At 44.9% G+C, this 16,077-nt stretch overlaps 1 protein-coding gene across 5 annotated transcripts; it reads right to left on the bottom strand.

Annotated features, from left to right (window-relative positions):
- Positions 1 to 2,952: 2,952 nt before the first annotated feature.
- On the bottom strand, positions 2,953 to 14,035 carry Pigv (phosphatidylinositol glycan anchor biosynthesis class V). 5 transcript variants are annotated; one of them, XM_026391770.2, is made up of 6 exons: positions 13,981 to 14,027; positions 12,963 to 13,023; positions 10,732 to 10,866; positions 6,606 to 6,699; positions 5,578 to 5,978; positions 2,953 to 4,255 (listed from the first exon to the last, which is right to left on the bottom strand). In XM_026391770.2, the coding sequence occupies exons 3-6, from the start codon at positions 10,807 to 10,809 to the stop codon at positions 3,974 to 3,976; spliced, it is 855 nt and encodes a 284-aa protein (XP_026247555.1). In that variant the 5' UTR covers positions 10,810 to 10,866; positions 12,963 to 13,023; positions 13,981 to 14,027; the 3' UTR covers positions 2,953 to 3,973. The 5 variants fall into 5 exon arrangements, with proteins under 5 accessions (XP_026247555.1, XP_026247552.1, XP_026247553.1 ...); XM_026391767.2 differs by having other exon boundaries at positions 5,578 to 6,699; positions 13,981 to 14,035; XM_026391768.2 differs by lacking the exon at positions 13,981 to 14,027 and adding an exon at positions 13,696 to 13,935 and having other exon boundaries at positions 5,578 to 6,699.
- Between the last annotated feature and the right edge of the window lie 2,042 nt (positions 14,036 to 16,077).

Genomic DNA, 16,077 nt, shown 5'->3' with positions numbered 1-16,077 from the left:
GACAGCTGCTGGCCATAAAATCAACTAATTCCTTAGATGCTTAGAGAACAATAACTAGACCTCCAAGGTCAGAGAGAAAACCATGTTGCTCCAGAAGCATCCACCTAGCTGGGGTCCTCAGGTGTAGTGTTTCTGGGGGTGATGAGATCCTGTTGATAGCTATGCTGAGACTGCCAGAGCAGTGACATCACACACTGTGGGGTTTGAGTCACCTCTTTCAGTAAGGAAACAATCAGTCATGATTATCCCCCCAAAGAGGCAAATAGAAGCCAAGAGCAAAGGACCTAGTGCTCCTGGCTCGGCAATAAAGAACTTAAATGGACCCCAATTCCCCACTCCTACCCCCCCCCCCACACACAGGGTGGAAGTCCCTGGATTTGCAGCTGTTGGTGAGGAGAGAGGGAATGGTTTCTGCCAGCTAGAGGGACACTAGGGCAAGGGTGATCATCTTTTGCCAAGAAGGGCACTCAGTGTCTTGGCAGAAGGCAGAGGGCTGCCCCGATCTGTGTGTACATTTTCAGAAGCATTTGACACTGGACCAAATGCTCAGCTATGCTAGAGCTGCGGCCATGGGTAGGAATGCTTATTGGCCTGGCTGGCCGGAGGCTCCCACAGAGGGTGCTGGGCTTAAGCCAGGAGCTTCCCTTCAGCTGGCAAGTTTAGCTTTCTGTCACGGTCAGAGGGAGTGTGTCCAAATTCCAACTCTCAGGGCTTTCCAGAAGCTGTTGATGATTACCCATCTGTTTTGAAGTTTCTGCTTATTGGAATTTTTGGCTCAAAGGGGGCATAAGAGGGATAATGAAAGGAAAAAAAAAAAAGAGATGATGATGATGTGATGACACAGAATCAAACTCTTTCCTGGCTCAAGGAATAGGCAGAAATTGCTCAGTGGGGTCAGTGATCCTCCTATCATTTGTGATAGCTCGTAACCAATCGAATGGTGCCAGGAAGCAGGATAAATGCCATTTCAGTCAACCTTGGATTTACAATTTACCCATTCATGCCGCTGTGGCTCCTCTTACCATGCTAACCAGTCAAGCAAGAAAGGGCTCTTGAGGATGGAAAACCAGTCACCGGTTACCTTGCAGAGAAGCAGCTTTATTCACCAGGTGTCACTGTACTCCCTTGTTCAAAGGAAAGATCACTTTGGTTACTCCTCCAGAATTGCACCCTGAGGATGGAGGTTTCTTCTACTTGTTTTTTTTTTTTAATTTTTTAAATATTTTTTATACCTTTATTTTATTGATTGATTTTTATGTGGTGCTGAGGATCGAACCCAGGGCCTCGCACGTGCTAGGCGAGCGCTCTACCCCTGAGCCACAACCCCAGCCCTCTTCTACTTGTTGAAAGCAGGGAAAAATTGAAATACTTTCCACTACAAGTAACTTGTAGGGATTAAACCCACAGATGCTCTACCACTAAATTACATCTCTTGTCCTTTGTTGTTGTTGGTTTTTTTTTTTTTTTTTTTGTACCAGGGATTGAATTCAGGGGCATATGCCCACTGAGTCACATCCCAGCTCTATTTTGTATTTTTTATTTAGAGACAGGGTCTCACTGATTTGCTAAGTACCTCACTATTGCTGAGGCTGTCTCTGAACTTGCAATTCTCCCTGCCTCAGGCTCCCAGCGCGTAAGCCATGGCGCCTGTTTTTTGAGGCAGGTTCTCACAAATTGCTGAGGCTGGCCTTAGATTGAAATCCTCCTGCCTCAGCCTCCTAAGTAGCTGGGATTACAGGTGTGCACCATTGCACCTGGCTAAAATCACATTTGTGTCAGTGCATAAGTGCTTAGATTGGGGTAATTCTGTTTAAGTAGCCCTTAAGATCTTAAAGGAAAAAAGGACCTACAATCCCCATATCCCCCCCCCCCCCCATAACAGCATCTCCCTTAGTTCCTGAAAACACGCTCAAGGTCATATGGCTGATACACAGGTTTGTTCTGAAGACAAGCATCATCCAAACTCCTGCAAATATTCTTTTTAAAAAATATATTTTAGTTGTCAATGGATCTTTTGTTTCTTTTTATTTATTTGTGGTGCTGAGGATCAAACCCAGGGCCTCACACATGCCAGGCAAGTACTCTAACATCGAGCCACAACTCCAGCCCTCTGGCCATATTCTTAACCTTGACTTTTTTTTTTTTTCCAAGTGATTTTTATTACCATTATTACTATTGTTATTTAATTTGTAAGGGAATCAAACCTAAGGGCCTCATGTGCTCTTCCACTAAGCTATACTCCCCAACCCCTCTTGGTTGTAAAATTAATTCTATTCATGTATAAATTAGAAAGTTGTTTATCTTTGCAAGCCACCCGACACATACCCCATCCTGGGGATTAAATTCAGGGCCTCATGCATGTGAGGTAAATGCGCTAACACTGAGATACAACCACAGCCCTTTTATTTTTAAAGATTTGAAACAGGGGCTGGGGATGTGTCTCAAGCGGTAGCGCGCTCGCCTGGCATGCACGGCGCACTGGGTTCAATTCTCAACACCACATAAAAAATAAATAAAATAAAGATATTGTGTCCACCTAAAAAACTAAACAATAAATATTTTTAAAAAATAAATTAAAAATAAAAATTTGAAACAGTCTCTCCAGGTAGCTAAGATTGGCCTCAAATTTGGATTCTCCTGCCTCAGCCTTCCAAGTGAGTTGGGATTACAGGTATGAACCACCACACCCAGCGTGTAAGATTTTTCATATAAACAAATGCACAAATGAAAAAACAACTTCAAAATGGTCCTGAAAGATGACATTGAGGAGGCCAATGATCAAGCAGCCCAAAGATTAAGAAGAGTGTGAAAAGCAGGGAGGCAGAAGTCATTGCTCTCTCTCCAAATTGAAGGACAATCTGTATGTTGAAGAGAGACCCTGGGTATAACATCTTACTTGAAGATTTAGAAGACAGCAAAGATATGAGGTAGAAGGCCTTTTTCAAGCTCATGGGCAGGACCATCTGATTCTTCACAAGGGCAGAATTTATCAAGAGACTGGGAGAGTAAAACCCTTGAAGTCTGGGGGTCCTATCCCTCTCCTTCTATCAGTCAGTTATGCTAGAAAGAAAGGTGAGGTGAGACTTGGTGCATGTGAGAATATCCCAAAGCCTCATAGGCTGAAGACAGAGAAACTGACCACAGCCAAGCTGGAGGAATCAGTCGGAGACAGGCTCTTCTGAATCAGATTCTTCCATATCACTGGAAAGCTGAGCTCTTCCTACAAAGAAATTTACTAATGTGTGTCATGAGGGGAAGAACATCCTTTGAAATAACAACCCCAGTGGCCTTCTGAATAAGTCTTAAAACTAACTAAATAAAATTGCATTAAAAAAAAAAAAACCACCTTCAGAAACTTCCCATTTAGAGAAAAAGGTCTCATTTTCCTATTACTACCACACTGTCCAGTCCACACCATCTTGTGTGGACTATCACCAGACTGTCAGCTAGAGCCTTTGATGAAGTGCACATTTAAATAATCTACATTTAAATTTAAAGTGGCAGGTTTAAGAATGTCTCCTGCTATGTTGGTTGACTAGACAGATGCAGGTGTACTTTAGACTTGAGTAAGGTATCACCACTTACAGTGAAAATAGTTACTACTCTTAAAATTTGCTCCAGCCAGGACCAGAAAGGGCTCTTTGATGGCTCACCAGTCTCCAAAAACAAAGGGGTTCTAATGCCCACAAGGATGATCCCAGGTGCAGGCAGTCCCTGTGTGTTATCTTCTTCTGGTAATGAGGATTGAACCCATTGGTGCTCTGCCTCTGAGCTATATCCCCAGCCATTTTTATTTTTTAAAACAGGGTCTCAACAAGTTATCTGGATGGACTTAAATTTATGATCCTCCTGCCTTTGTCTCCTGAGTTGCTGGGATTACAGGGGTGTGCCACCATGCTTGGTCCTGGTCTGTCTTTTAACTTTGAAGAAGATGAATTAAGTTGGCTTCTAGTCTGTCCTTTGAGACTCCAGGTCATGTCCAAGGCAGGAAGTTGCAATGTAAGAGTAGTCCCAGGAGCCAGTAAGTCAGGAAGTAACCTAGGATATATCGAGTGACTGAAGAGCAGGTTTTCCAGTTGTACAAAAGTTCCATGATAGAATTTCTGGGTATTTTTTGTCTTGGTGGGAAGTCTTCCGCAAGAGGCATCCAAGGCTCTGTCTCTAAGGATCTCAACAGTGGCTCTTGATTCTGAAGCAAGTGAGCTGGAAACCAGTACACAATAGGAGTGGAGGAGCCCAAAAATCTGGTGAGAACCTAGAAATCATAATAATAAGAAAACCCACATATTTATTGGAATGTCACTGATGCTAGCTGGATCAGTCTGGGGGGCTTCTCTGAGGCTGGGAAAACTATGGCCCAGTGACTGGAAATGAATTACACTGGAAATGCAGTAAGAGCTAAGAAACTGCCTTATAAAAAGATGTGATACATGCGTGGCAACCTCCATGTTACAAATAACCACACCTTTAGATTAATTACCACAATAATGGGCCGGTCAACATTAAACACTCTGTGAAGTCTAATTTTAGCCCAGGGAGTGGATCTATATTTTGGGCAGCAATTTGGGACTTGAAAATCTGAGGCGGCTCCCTTATTAGGTACTGATCACTTATCCTACAGGGGTGGCAAAGTTGAGGGAAAGGCGGAGCAAGGGATCCTATGATTTGAACTTCCCCCTTATAGAAGTTCAGAGCCACATTTCCAAATGGACTCCCAACCAACCTGGAAATTCTAAGTGTGGCTGGTACTCACTCTATGAGTTAATTTAATCACAAACACAGAATGCTACTTCCTAATTTCCCCTCTTATCCACACAGCTCAGAGAACTTCACAAACACCAATGCTTGTCTTCAAGAGATAGATGCTGCTAAGGAGAGGTCAGCACTGGGACAAAAGACTTCCTCAAGGGATGTTGAAACTGGGGCCACAGTCAAGAGCAAAAAATTAGATGTGAGATCAAACCTCTCCATATCCTTCTGTATTGCCATCATCCCAAACACTGGACAAGATATCTCCCCTGAAAACAGCACCTGCCTGAGCTCAGAGTGCCTTCAGAAGCCATCATGGATATGAATGAGGGAAAGGTCCCCAGGATATCTTTGGTGCTTATTCCTACATTTCGGCTTAATTCATATCCTTTCAAAACTCTCATGCTCTCCCCTGTGCATAGAGTATTCCTCCTCTGCTTCTTATGTTAAAAAAAAAAATTCCTTCTTGCTCTTGAGGACCCTGCTCAAATATGGTATCTTTCTCAATTCCTTTGGTGAGTTAGTGATAATTTATCTAAGTTTTTTTTTTTTTTTAATCTCAAAACAGCAAGCCCACTTCCATCCCCCTGTACTATAATTTTATCTGTCTCCCTGTTTATACCACGGGAGTCACTAAGGCAGCAATTTTATTGTACTCATGTTTCATCCTCAGAGGTCTGACCCAGGGTCTTTCTTGTACAAACAAAACTCTCAAATAGTGGTTAACTGAATAAATTAGGTACTGGTCACTGAAATGGGACTTGTTTCTCCTGTCCTTGGGGTTTTGCCTGTATTCACATCCTCATCCCAGACAGGAATCCACCTCACCTGAACATGCATGCACAGACCTCCAAACAGCAGCAGCACTGTAGCATGAACCAGGTACACAAACACCCGTGGACTGAGGAAGCCAGGATCAGGCTTCTCTAGGGCCTTATTGTTCTTGTTCCTTTGAAGCCCAAGTGTGAGGCAGAGCCAAGGGTGGGTGGTCACATATGTCCAAGTTGCCCAGGCAACTAATATAGCCACTGGTGCAGCCAGTAGAAAATTGGGTACCTGCCTAAGTTCATAGTATCTCAGAAAGCCAACATTCCAGTATACATCCTGGATATAGTTATATATTAGAGGAAGTTTCCAGGAGCACCACGGCGGCTTATTTCCCTCTGCAATCCGGTAGCCCTTGTCCACAGCTAACTGCACCAAGGGTTCAGGAATGGAGTGGGCTGAGCCTGGCAGACAGAACTGGGTGTAGGCATAATATTGAAAGAGGGCAAAGGGAAGGCTGAGTGTGAGAACTGACAGGCACCCAGAAGCCATCAGCTTCAAGAGTTGTTTCAGGGGGTTCAGCACCACAAGAGAAGAGAAAAAGCCTCGACATTGATTATGCAGGAGGAAGCCAACACTGACCAGTCCATTGGAGCGCACTCCAGTAGCAAGAGCAAAGAGGAGCCCACTAGTCCAGCTTCGTCCCCGCTCTAGCTGCCCCATGGCGCTGAATGTCAGGAAGGCAAACAAAGCTTCTGAGTAACCAGCTACCAGGAAAACATTGGCAGGGCTGAGGCAGAAGAGCAATGCTGCATAAAAGGCCTGGTGGGGACAGCGCAAAACCACACAGCTCAGGTCATGAAGTGCAACCGTGGCCAGCACAGAGAACAAGGAGTTGAGTGATGCTACTGAAATAAGCAGGCAACTCCGCTGGCTCAGGAGCCCCCTTAGGGGTCTCAATAGTTCAGTTCCCACCAACAGGACCAGGGGGAAGCCAGGGAAGAAGGCAAAGTTGTGCTCATAGAGGTATCCATGCTCAGCAATGAACAAGAAGTGTTCAGCATCCCAGCGAGAGAGGCCACCCAGAAGACCTTCCACAAGCTGGTCCAAAGAGCCTGAGGGAGCTAGGCGGGGAGGAGAAAAGGCTTCTGCATGGTGATCTGGGATGATGGCATTGAAGAGGGCCTGTGGGGTGAAGGAGAACCAAGATTTCAGTTGAATAAAAAAAAAGAATTACCACTAAATAAAAAACCTTGCGGGGAGGGAATCAGGAGCTTGGTTTTGGACTAGTCATATCTAAGTTGGACTCTGTGGTGCAAATGTCAATCAGTTATGAGACATATAAATCTGCAGGTGAGAACAGAGATCAGGTCTGAAGAGATAAACTGGCAACAGAAATGCATGGATGGTTGTTTACAGACTAAAGGAGATCACCTAGAGGGGAAGAACAAGTACAGAAGTATTTTTTGACAACTTAAAAAAAAAAAAAAGGGGGCTGGGTATGTGGCTCAAGCGGTAGTGCGCCTGGCATGTGTGCGGCCTGGGTTCAATCCTCAGCACCACATACAAACAAAGATGTTGTGTCCGCCAATAACTAAAAAATAAATATTAAAAAATTCTCTCTCTTAAAAAAAAAGATATAAAAAAATTAAAAAAAAAAAAAAAGGACTGGGGATGGCCAGGGATGGTGATATAAGCCTATAAGCCCTGTGGCTCAGGAGGTGGAGGCAGGAGGACTACAAGTTTGAGGCCAGCCTCAGCATCTTTTTTTAATTTTTTTTTTTTGTAGTTGTAGATGGACAGCATGCCTTTATATGTTTCATTTTTTTAATGTGGTGCTAAGGATCGAACCCATTGTCTCACACATGCTAGGTAAGTGCGCTGCCACTGAGCTACAGCCCCAGCCCCCAGCCTCACATCTTAATGAGGTCCTAAGCAACTGAGCAAGATCTTGTCTCAAAGTGAAAAACAAAAAATGGCTGGGGATATAGCTCATGGTAAAGCACCCCTGGGTTCAATCTCCAGTACTTAAAAAAAAAAAAAAAAAAGAAGAAGAATGAATGAGAGTGAAAAGCTCTGTTAAATAACTCTCAAACACTACCGAAAGGTCAAAGTTAGATGGAGACTGAAAACTGACCTTCAGTAGTGAAGGTACAGATATGGGTGAGCTGGGTTTAGCAATGTGAAGGTCTCTGGTGATTTTGACTAGAACTATTTCAGTGGAATTGAAGAGAGAGAAGTTGTCTCGACTGAGCTCAATAGAGACCAGGAAAAGGGAAATTGGAATCAGTGAAAATAATCAATGAACATGATTTTAAGGTGTTTTGCTATGATGGGGAAGAGAGAAAGGGGGTAACAGGTGTATGACAATGTGGGATCAAGAGAAAAAGTTTTTGGTGGCTGAATTTAGATTTGGAAATAAATATTTGCATGCTATTGGGAATAATCCAGTGAAAATAAAACCATTGAATATGTAGAAGAGAGGGAAGAAGGGCTAGGCAGACAACAGGGGATGGAATCTGCTAGACAGGTAGAAAAGCTAGCCCTAAAAAAGAGGATAGACCATTCATCCAACCATCAGTACTGAAGGCACAAAGGTGAAGATTTAGGCAGGCTGATGGAAGTGGTGGAAACATGTGGAAGGTCTCTTCAATTTTTCTGAATTTTCATTCAGGAAGGCAAGTTATCATTTGAAAGTAATGGGGAGAAGTTGTTAGAGATTTGAGAAAAAAAGAAGACAAGTTGCATATGACCCTGGCTCTCAAAGATAGGCTGTAGCACTGGAATCATCTAGGGAGTTTCATAAAATATTGATGCTTGGGCTAGGGATATGGCTCAAGTGGTAGCGCGCTCGCCTGGCATCATGCATGCGGTGCTGGGTTCGATCCTCAGCACCACATACAAATAAAGATGTTGTGTCTGCCGAAAACTAAAAAATAAATATTAAAAAATTCTCTCTCTCTCTTTAAAAAAAAAGAATGTTGATGCTTGGGGTCCCACCTCCAGATTTGATTTAAACAGCATTAGATTTTTTGTTTGTGTTTCTGATGTGCAGAAATTTATGAAGGAATGCACCAAGATTGTTACATGGCACTGATGACTCCCTGGAGTTAGTAACCTTATATTAAAAAAAAGACTAATTCACTGGGCATGGTGGCGCACGCCTGTAATCCCAGCAGCTCAAGAGGCTGAGGCAGGAGGATTGCGAGTTCAAAACCAGCTTCAGCAACAGCAAGGCGCTAAGCAACTCAGTGAGACCCTGACTCTAAATAAAATACAAAATAGGGCTGGGATGTCGTTCAGTGTCCAAGTATCCCTGAGTTCAATCCCCAGTACTGCCCCCCATCAAAAAAAAAAAAAAAAAAAAATCCTCAGAGGAGAAGAATTACAAGAGTTGGGATAATAGGAAAGATAGGAGATAGTGATGACAGAATAAGCCGCTTAAAACTGAAATTTGGGGGGCTGGGGATGTGGTTCAAGCGGTAGCGCGCTTGCCTGGCATGCGTGCAGCCCGGGTTCGACCCTCAGCACCACATACAAACAAAGATGTTGTGTCCGCCGAAAACTGAGAAAATAAATATTAAAACTAACTCTCTCTCTCTCTCTTTAAAAAAAAAACAAAACTGAAATTTGGTAGCAAGTGGTTGGGTATAGAGGGTATTACTGTGAGAGTGGTGAGGACCAGATCACTAGAAGGGAGCAGGACAATGAAGTAAGGGACCATAGCACTGGATATATTATCTTCATTAATATTGAAACCACAAAGACATGAACAGAAGTAATGCCAGAGAGAGACTGACAGGGAACCAGGAGCTAAAACTTTCAAGGAGTAACTGTCATTGACAGAGATGATAGCAACAATGAAGTGACTAGGAATATAATCTGATGGCATGAGCTTTAGATCTGGAAGTAGGGGGGAAGAGGAAGAAACAATGAAATAGCATTTATTGCTGAAGGTCCTTTTGCCCCAATAGATTGTCAGCTATTTAAGAAAAAAACTCTTACACTCACATCTTAGCACAGATCTTGAAATACAATAGGTACTTAATAATATTTTGGTGGTTGAATGAACTTCAGGAACTTGAGAAAACATACTGTTTACAAAATCACCATCTGAATTAGAATGCAGTTGTCTTGGTTCCCTATCCCAGATGCTGATTTGTACTATTGTTCCTTTGGTTCTGCCAATAACTCAACCAAGGCTGGTTCAGGGACATCATTGAGTCAGTCTCTCCAGCCTGGGAGTAGGAATATAACCTCATCTTTAACCCATTTCTCTTTCTGATTAGATTCTTTATCAGGTCACTTCAAACAGTATAACAAATGGGACAGGAATGACAGTCACAGATAATAGCCCTAGCCTCCAAGTTGAAGATACTTTAATTAAACCTGGAATACAACGAAGCCTGCTATGCCTAATATAATGGAGGAAGAGATAGGGAAGGTGGTTTCCACAAAGGAACCAGCTAGGAGCTTCACAGAAAATGGTGCTGGTAATAAAAAGGCATATATAATTATTTAATGTTACATCTCTAAGGAGTTGAAACATTCAACATGATTCACTCATTTATAAACATAATATTAAGGACCTACTGGCACCAGGCACTGTGCTAGGCACTGAATAGTTAATATATATGTGAAATTTGATTAAAATTATATCAAGGGCAGCTTTGGGGGAAATGGAGTTGAAAAGGGGCAAAGGCACATATATGTGGGTGAGGTAGCAAGGGGAAGACTCCTAAGGGGAGAGAAGGAGCCATTACTGACAAATGAATATATACAGATGGTCTCAGGACTTGCACAATGCCACCTCCCTCCCACTCAACTGACTGATACACTATTCAGTCTTCTGGTAGTCCAATACTTTGAGCTTCAAATCTTAAAAAAGTATCTTTGTCGAGAAAGATCATAAGATTATGGTTATTGCAGACTACTACCTTCAGAGGTAGGAAACCTGAGGTCTAACTCTGGCCCTTCTCTATAATTCTAGGGAAGTCATTTAACCTTTCTGGACTTCTGTTACTTCATAAGTAAAAGAGGGGATTAGAGTAATTTATAAGATTCCCGCTGACTTTTCAGCTATAAAGTCTAGGTTTCTATGGTTCTAACCACATGGAGGAGCACAACAGGCAGGTAGAAAGGAGAAGGGGTCTATTCTTTGTGCATTGTCCAGTTATGTAACAACAGCATGATCAGGACTAAGAATCAGAGACTGACCTGCAGCATCAGAGTCAGGACACGGCAGCTGACCGCAAACCTAAGCACCTCTTTCCGTGATGGATCCAGGGGCCACATAATCTCACCACCAGGAATCCAGGAGTGTTGCTACCAGAACTGAGTTTCTTCAGGTTTCTAAACTCCAAAATCCAAGGAAGAAAACATCATACATGGGCCAAAAGCAAATGTTTAAAACATTCTTCATAGGAATCTCCCCCTTTAACATTACTATGACACATGTGACCTCCTAACTTCCCAGAGAGGAGTATCTTAAAGGCAGATAGGACCACTGGGTATCACTCTGAAGCAGTGTATTTTCGTCAGACAACTTCCTCAAAGATAAATATGAAGCTATAAAAGTAAGCTCATAGAAAACCTTTAAAAGCCTGTTGAAGCTGGGCACAGTGTCAAATACCTGCAATCCCAGTGGCTCAGGAGTCTGAGGCAAGAGGATCACCAATTTGAGGTTAGCCTGGGACATTTAGCAAGACCTTGTCTTTTTTTTTTTTTTTTTTTTTTTTTTTTTTAGAGAGAGAGAGAGAGAGAGAGAGAATTTTTTTTTTAATATTTATTTTTTAGTTTTTGGTGGACACAACATCTTTGTATGTGGTACTGAGGATCGAACCCGGGCCGCACGCATGCCAGGCGAGCGCGCTACCGCTTGAGCCACATCCCCAGCCCCGAGACCTTGTCTCAAAATAAAATTTTAATAAGGTCTGGGGATGTATGTAGCACAGTAGTAGAGCACTTGGCCAGCATGTACAAGGTCCTGAGTATAAATCCCAGTCCTGGTGGCAGGGGTTTGTGTGTGTGTAGTCTGTTCAGTGTTCCTATGTAGGAACTAAAGATCTGAGTTTAAGTCCTGTTACTTGCAAGTTCTCATTTATTCACCAAGCCTCAGTTCTTTTGTATATAAAATGGGATCTGACTATCTCTTTTGTCTGTCACAAAACTGTCATGATGGTGTAATGGGCTACCATGTGAAGTACTACACACATCTATGTTGTGGTTGCTATTATTTGATGTGTGACCTTTCCCTCTTGCCCAGAATAATAAACTAGCTCCCAAACTAGAGTCCCAAAAGTGGGGCACAGAACCATACTAGAAGGCCATAATAACTACACATGCCAGCTTAGCTCTCTGATGTGTGTTCAGCTGGTCTGTTAAATTAAGTGGAGAAGGAAAAGAAAACCACTACTCAGCAGGACTTCAGCCAGCTCCCATTGCTAAAACAAACTTAGGGCGAAGACAGAGTCTACTACTAGAGACGAAGAAAACTGTTATTTCCCATCTCTTTTTTGGAATGGTAGCAATGTATAAATAATTCAAACCCTTTGTGAGGCACAGAATGCATTTTAAGACATTTTTTACAATTTCTTGGGCAAAGTAGTAACAGCTCCTTCAGAACTTTCAAACACCAGCCTGGGAAATCAGAAAAGAGGGCAAGAACCTCAGAAACAGTTTGTTGATTTGGGATGAATAACTATGTCTAGCTAAAAGAAAAAAAAATATTGAAGCAGAGATATTTTAACAAGGAAGGCTGGAAGGCTCTTTTTTCTCTTCGCTGGCAAATACCTACCAAACCTGTAAGTTTCAATTATTTCTGGAATTCCAACTAGATAAGCCATGCTTCACTGCCCTCTGACACTGCTTGTTTAGGCTGTTTGTGAGGACAGGACTTCACAGCACAACTGTATTCCCAGGAACTAGCATACAAGCAGGATACAAGCCCGTATTCTGAACGAGCAGTAGTAGAGACAGGGCACAGTATCACTAGTTCGCTAACTCGAGATATAAAATCACTGCTCCAGGGATTTCTCCCTTCACGTTAAGAGTAATATGACAAAGTCACAGAAGCCAGAGGAAAATAAAATTTCTCCAGAAAGGGAGTCAAGTTGGCCGAAAGCAACAATACTCTTTTCTTGGCACAAGGGGGCGCTTGCTGCTTACTCCATCAACATGCCAGGAGGAAGGGAGGGGCCCCTAACTCTATCGGTTTTCTCAGGAAAATTCAGTTTTAAAGGTAAGCTTCTGAAACCCTCAGAGAGCGGCGATACTTTGTGAATCTGCCCAACATCCTCAACATCTCACTCGATGAATCGAGAGAAATCACAGGCACAACCCAACCTCACACTGATGCTCCTCTATCCCAGGGCGAGTTCACTTTATCATCCTTGGCTTCCCACCCACACGCAGAAGAGACGTTGCAAACAAAAAAGCACTTAACCCACCTCTGCCTCTTGACCAGACTTGCATTCTTCCTTTCCTCTTTTCAGAGTCAAGCTCTGGCCTCTGCGACCACAGGAAATTTGTAGCCCACAATTAGTTCACAGATACAACAAGCAAAAGAAAGCCAGTCAATTCTCCCTCTCAGCTATTTGCCAACCTCACTTTCCAACAAACCCCTTGCCAAATCACTGACTTTCTTGACTGGCAGGGCACTTACGGATCAAATAGTTTTAGTCTTTTATTTTCCCGTGAGATAAACAGGCTTCAGAGATCTCATTAGACACTGAAAGGCCCGTATAATTACCATCGCCATTTTATGGATGTGGAAACTGAGGCTCACCGGGGCCAAGCGACGCACACGAGACGACTTAAAAAGAGTCTCGTGTTCTCTGCTTTTTAAACCTCACCCCCCAGTCAAAGGGTACACTCTCTTTCCCACACAGGACCATAACCCATGTCTCCAAAGCCTAATCCAGTACTTCCTCCAATGATAAGAGCTCTTGCTGGTACGCTTACGGTAGATGGGCCCTATCTGGGAATTTGAGGAAGCCTGTTAACTGGAGGCCCTCGAATTAACATCCTCGGTGGGGTAAAGTCGCTCAGAACCAGGATCCTCAAGGCCTAAGGCCTCTCGGGCCGTCCCGAGGCAGGAGCCGCCTTTTGCCAGCCTTGCCATGTCCGGAGCCTGCTGCTTTTGGACACAGGTCCTATCGGAGTCGGGGCGTCGACCCTCACCCCAAACGAGCCTCGGCCCTGGGGACACTCCCGAGGGAGCCGGAGTCGGGACTGGCTACAGGGCCGGAAGCAGGCGAGGGCGGGAGGCCGTAAAGGAAGAGGCGGCGCCGGAGGCCGCCATGGCAGAGAGGCGGGGCTCCACGGTTCTCTGCAGCCTCCGCCTCATTTCTCTCGGCCTCGGTTTGACAGCTTCCCTCCCCCCAGAACTCCAAGGCTCCGGAGATGGCGTCCCAACCCTCCGCGCCCGCCCGTCCGGTCCTCCCCCTCCGGGACGATCTACAGCACCTCCATCCGGGGCCTGCGCCGCCCGCGCCTGCGCGCTGGCTTCGCCGACGGCGGCCCCGCCCCGCTCCTGCCCAGACTCAGAGTGGCCCCGCCTCCCTCCGCGGCAGCCATGTTGATTCCGGGCGAGCGGGGCGGGGACCGAAGCCCGGCGCGACTCGGCGTAGCACCTTCCCGCCTTAGTGGTGACACCTGAGGAGTTTTCTCTCGCACTGTGACTCCTCCCCACCCACTAAACCTCGACTTCAGTCATTGTGCCGGGGCTGCAGTGTCAGCGTCTGCGCTCTAGTCCCTGTTCCACCCCGTGAGCGCTCACTTGAGTTCCCGATGTGGGCGAAGGCTCTAGTAGTTGGGGACTGCCCCGCGACCTCTTCGCAGAAGCCTGAGCCGTGCTTTCCCTGGTGTCTGGCAACGACGACTCAGCACGGGGCCTGGCACAAAATATACATTCTCTGAAAAGTCAAAGAAAAGCCTTCTTGGGGTTTCTGTGGCTAGCAGCGGCACCCTGCGTCCTGGGGGTGAAGAAAGTGGGGGATCCCCCTGACTTTCCCCTCCTGCCTTCCAGCGACCTCTGTCCTGCTTCAGACCCAAGCCCCACCTGAGGTGGCCAATGAGCATGGTGAAGGAAGCCGCAGAGAGCACCCGCAGGACTCCTTTCTCCTCCCTCACTCCGTTTCTCTACTGGGAAGCGGGGCCAAAAAAGAAAAGAAGGAAGCTAACTCTAATAAACCGTCTGTTAGGGAGGGGCGACCAGTTGGTTCCCCTGTAACGGAAACTGTTAGAACAACTTTGCTCCCTCCTAAAAGGAAACAGATAATAAATCCTTCTCCGTTGGCGGATTTCTTGTTTCTTGGGCTTCCAAAGCCTTCTGCGGTTTCGGTTATCTGCCCTCCAAACGTAGCCAGGGTCCGGGTTAGCCTCTGGCCACAGCCGGGCTGAGGGAGGGGTTTATCTTATACAACAGCCACTGGTGTGGGTGGGAACAAAGAGATGGTTGCTATCTCTTCAGGCAAAGAAAACTGGCCCACATCAGTGCTGTGGAGACCAAGGACTATCTTTTGATTCTTTTACAACTCATTTCAGGGCCTAAGACCTAAACTGCCCCTGATATTTGTTGTGCGTAAGGTGGATAAAGTCCAGGGCACATTTCAGTGGTTGTGTGGTGAAGAAGGAGAAAAATGGAGTTTAGAAGGCCCTTCCCCCAGGTTTTTCAGTGGCACTCATTTGTTCTCACTCCAGAGGCTTGTGAGTAAAATGGCAAAGCCTCGGGCACTCTTGTGACTGGGGCCCAAGGTTGTGACTTGAATCTCTAGAAGCCCAGTGAGGCTCCAAGCAGCACACTTGTTTGAAAGGACAAAACTGAGAAATGCACTGCCCTTCCTCTGTGAATTCACAAGGGAAAAAAGACATGCATTCTCAGTGTTCCCTCTGTCCACATAAAATTTTCCTCCAGAATCTATTTGTAAAAAGGCAAGGGCTCTCTTGTGACAAGTCAGAGTGTTTTCTAAAAGCTCAACTGTCACCCTTTAGAGGTAGAACTTTGTCCAGACCTTTACCTCTACTTTCCTGCAATTTCTCTTGCCCTACCTTCTCAGCTGCCCAACCCCCTCCTCTTCCGCTCTGTTTCCTGTTTTATTTTCTGGCTCCTACTCCGACAGGAAAACAAGGAAGCTGAATCTTGTGCTCTCAAAGCCTGGCTCCCTGGCTCTTCAGATTGTAAGGCGGCTAGGTGGAATGGGAGGGGGTTCTGGGGCTCCAAGACTGTGTGCTGAATGAGAGAGGTGAAGGAGGCAGCTCATTTCAGGCTGCTTTTAGAGTATGCAGCTAAAATGGAGCCTGCATCAACACAGGAGACAGCTGAGCTACCAGAACTGTGGAAAGCAAGTGAGATAGCCATCCCCCAAGCCACTTCCATTAAGAAACAAATATCCCATACCACCAAGAAACATTTTCTTAATACAAATCTCTAACCCAAACAATACAAGCAATGCACTCTCTATTTCTAGAATCCTAGAATTCAAGAGGGTTATATCATTTCTGTTCCTTGAACTTGCCTGGCTCTCTGCTCTTTTCCTCTGCTTGAAACATTCTACCTCCATA

Source organism: Urocitellus parryii, chromosome 11, assembly GCF_045843805.1.
Source record: "Urocitellus parryii isolate mUroPar1 chromosome 11, mUroPar1.hap1, whole genome shotgun sequence".
In the NCBI taxonomy this organism is placed as follows: Eukaryota; Metazoa; Chordata; class Mammalia; order Rodentia; family Sciuridae; genus Urocitellus; species Urocitellus parryii.
This window is presented reverse-complemented; position numbering and strand designations above follow the sequence as displayed.

What these genes read in the sequence shown, in the direction of transcription:
- Pigv (XM_026391767.2), bottom strand. Translation starts at nt 10,809, where the DNA reads ATGTGGCCCCTGGATCCATCACGGAAAGAGGTGCTTAGGTTTGCGGTC. An exon ending in TCCTGACTCTGATGCTGCAG is followed by an intron (nt 6,700 to 10,731) that starts GTCAGTCTCTGA and finishes TTCACCCCACAG; the next exon opens with GCCCTCTTCAATGCCATCAT. An exon ending in GTCTGTGCATGCATGTTCAG is followed by an intron (nt 4,256 to 5,577) that starts GTGAGGTGGATT and finishes TATGATTTCTAG; the next exon opens with GTTCTCACCAGATTTTTGGG.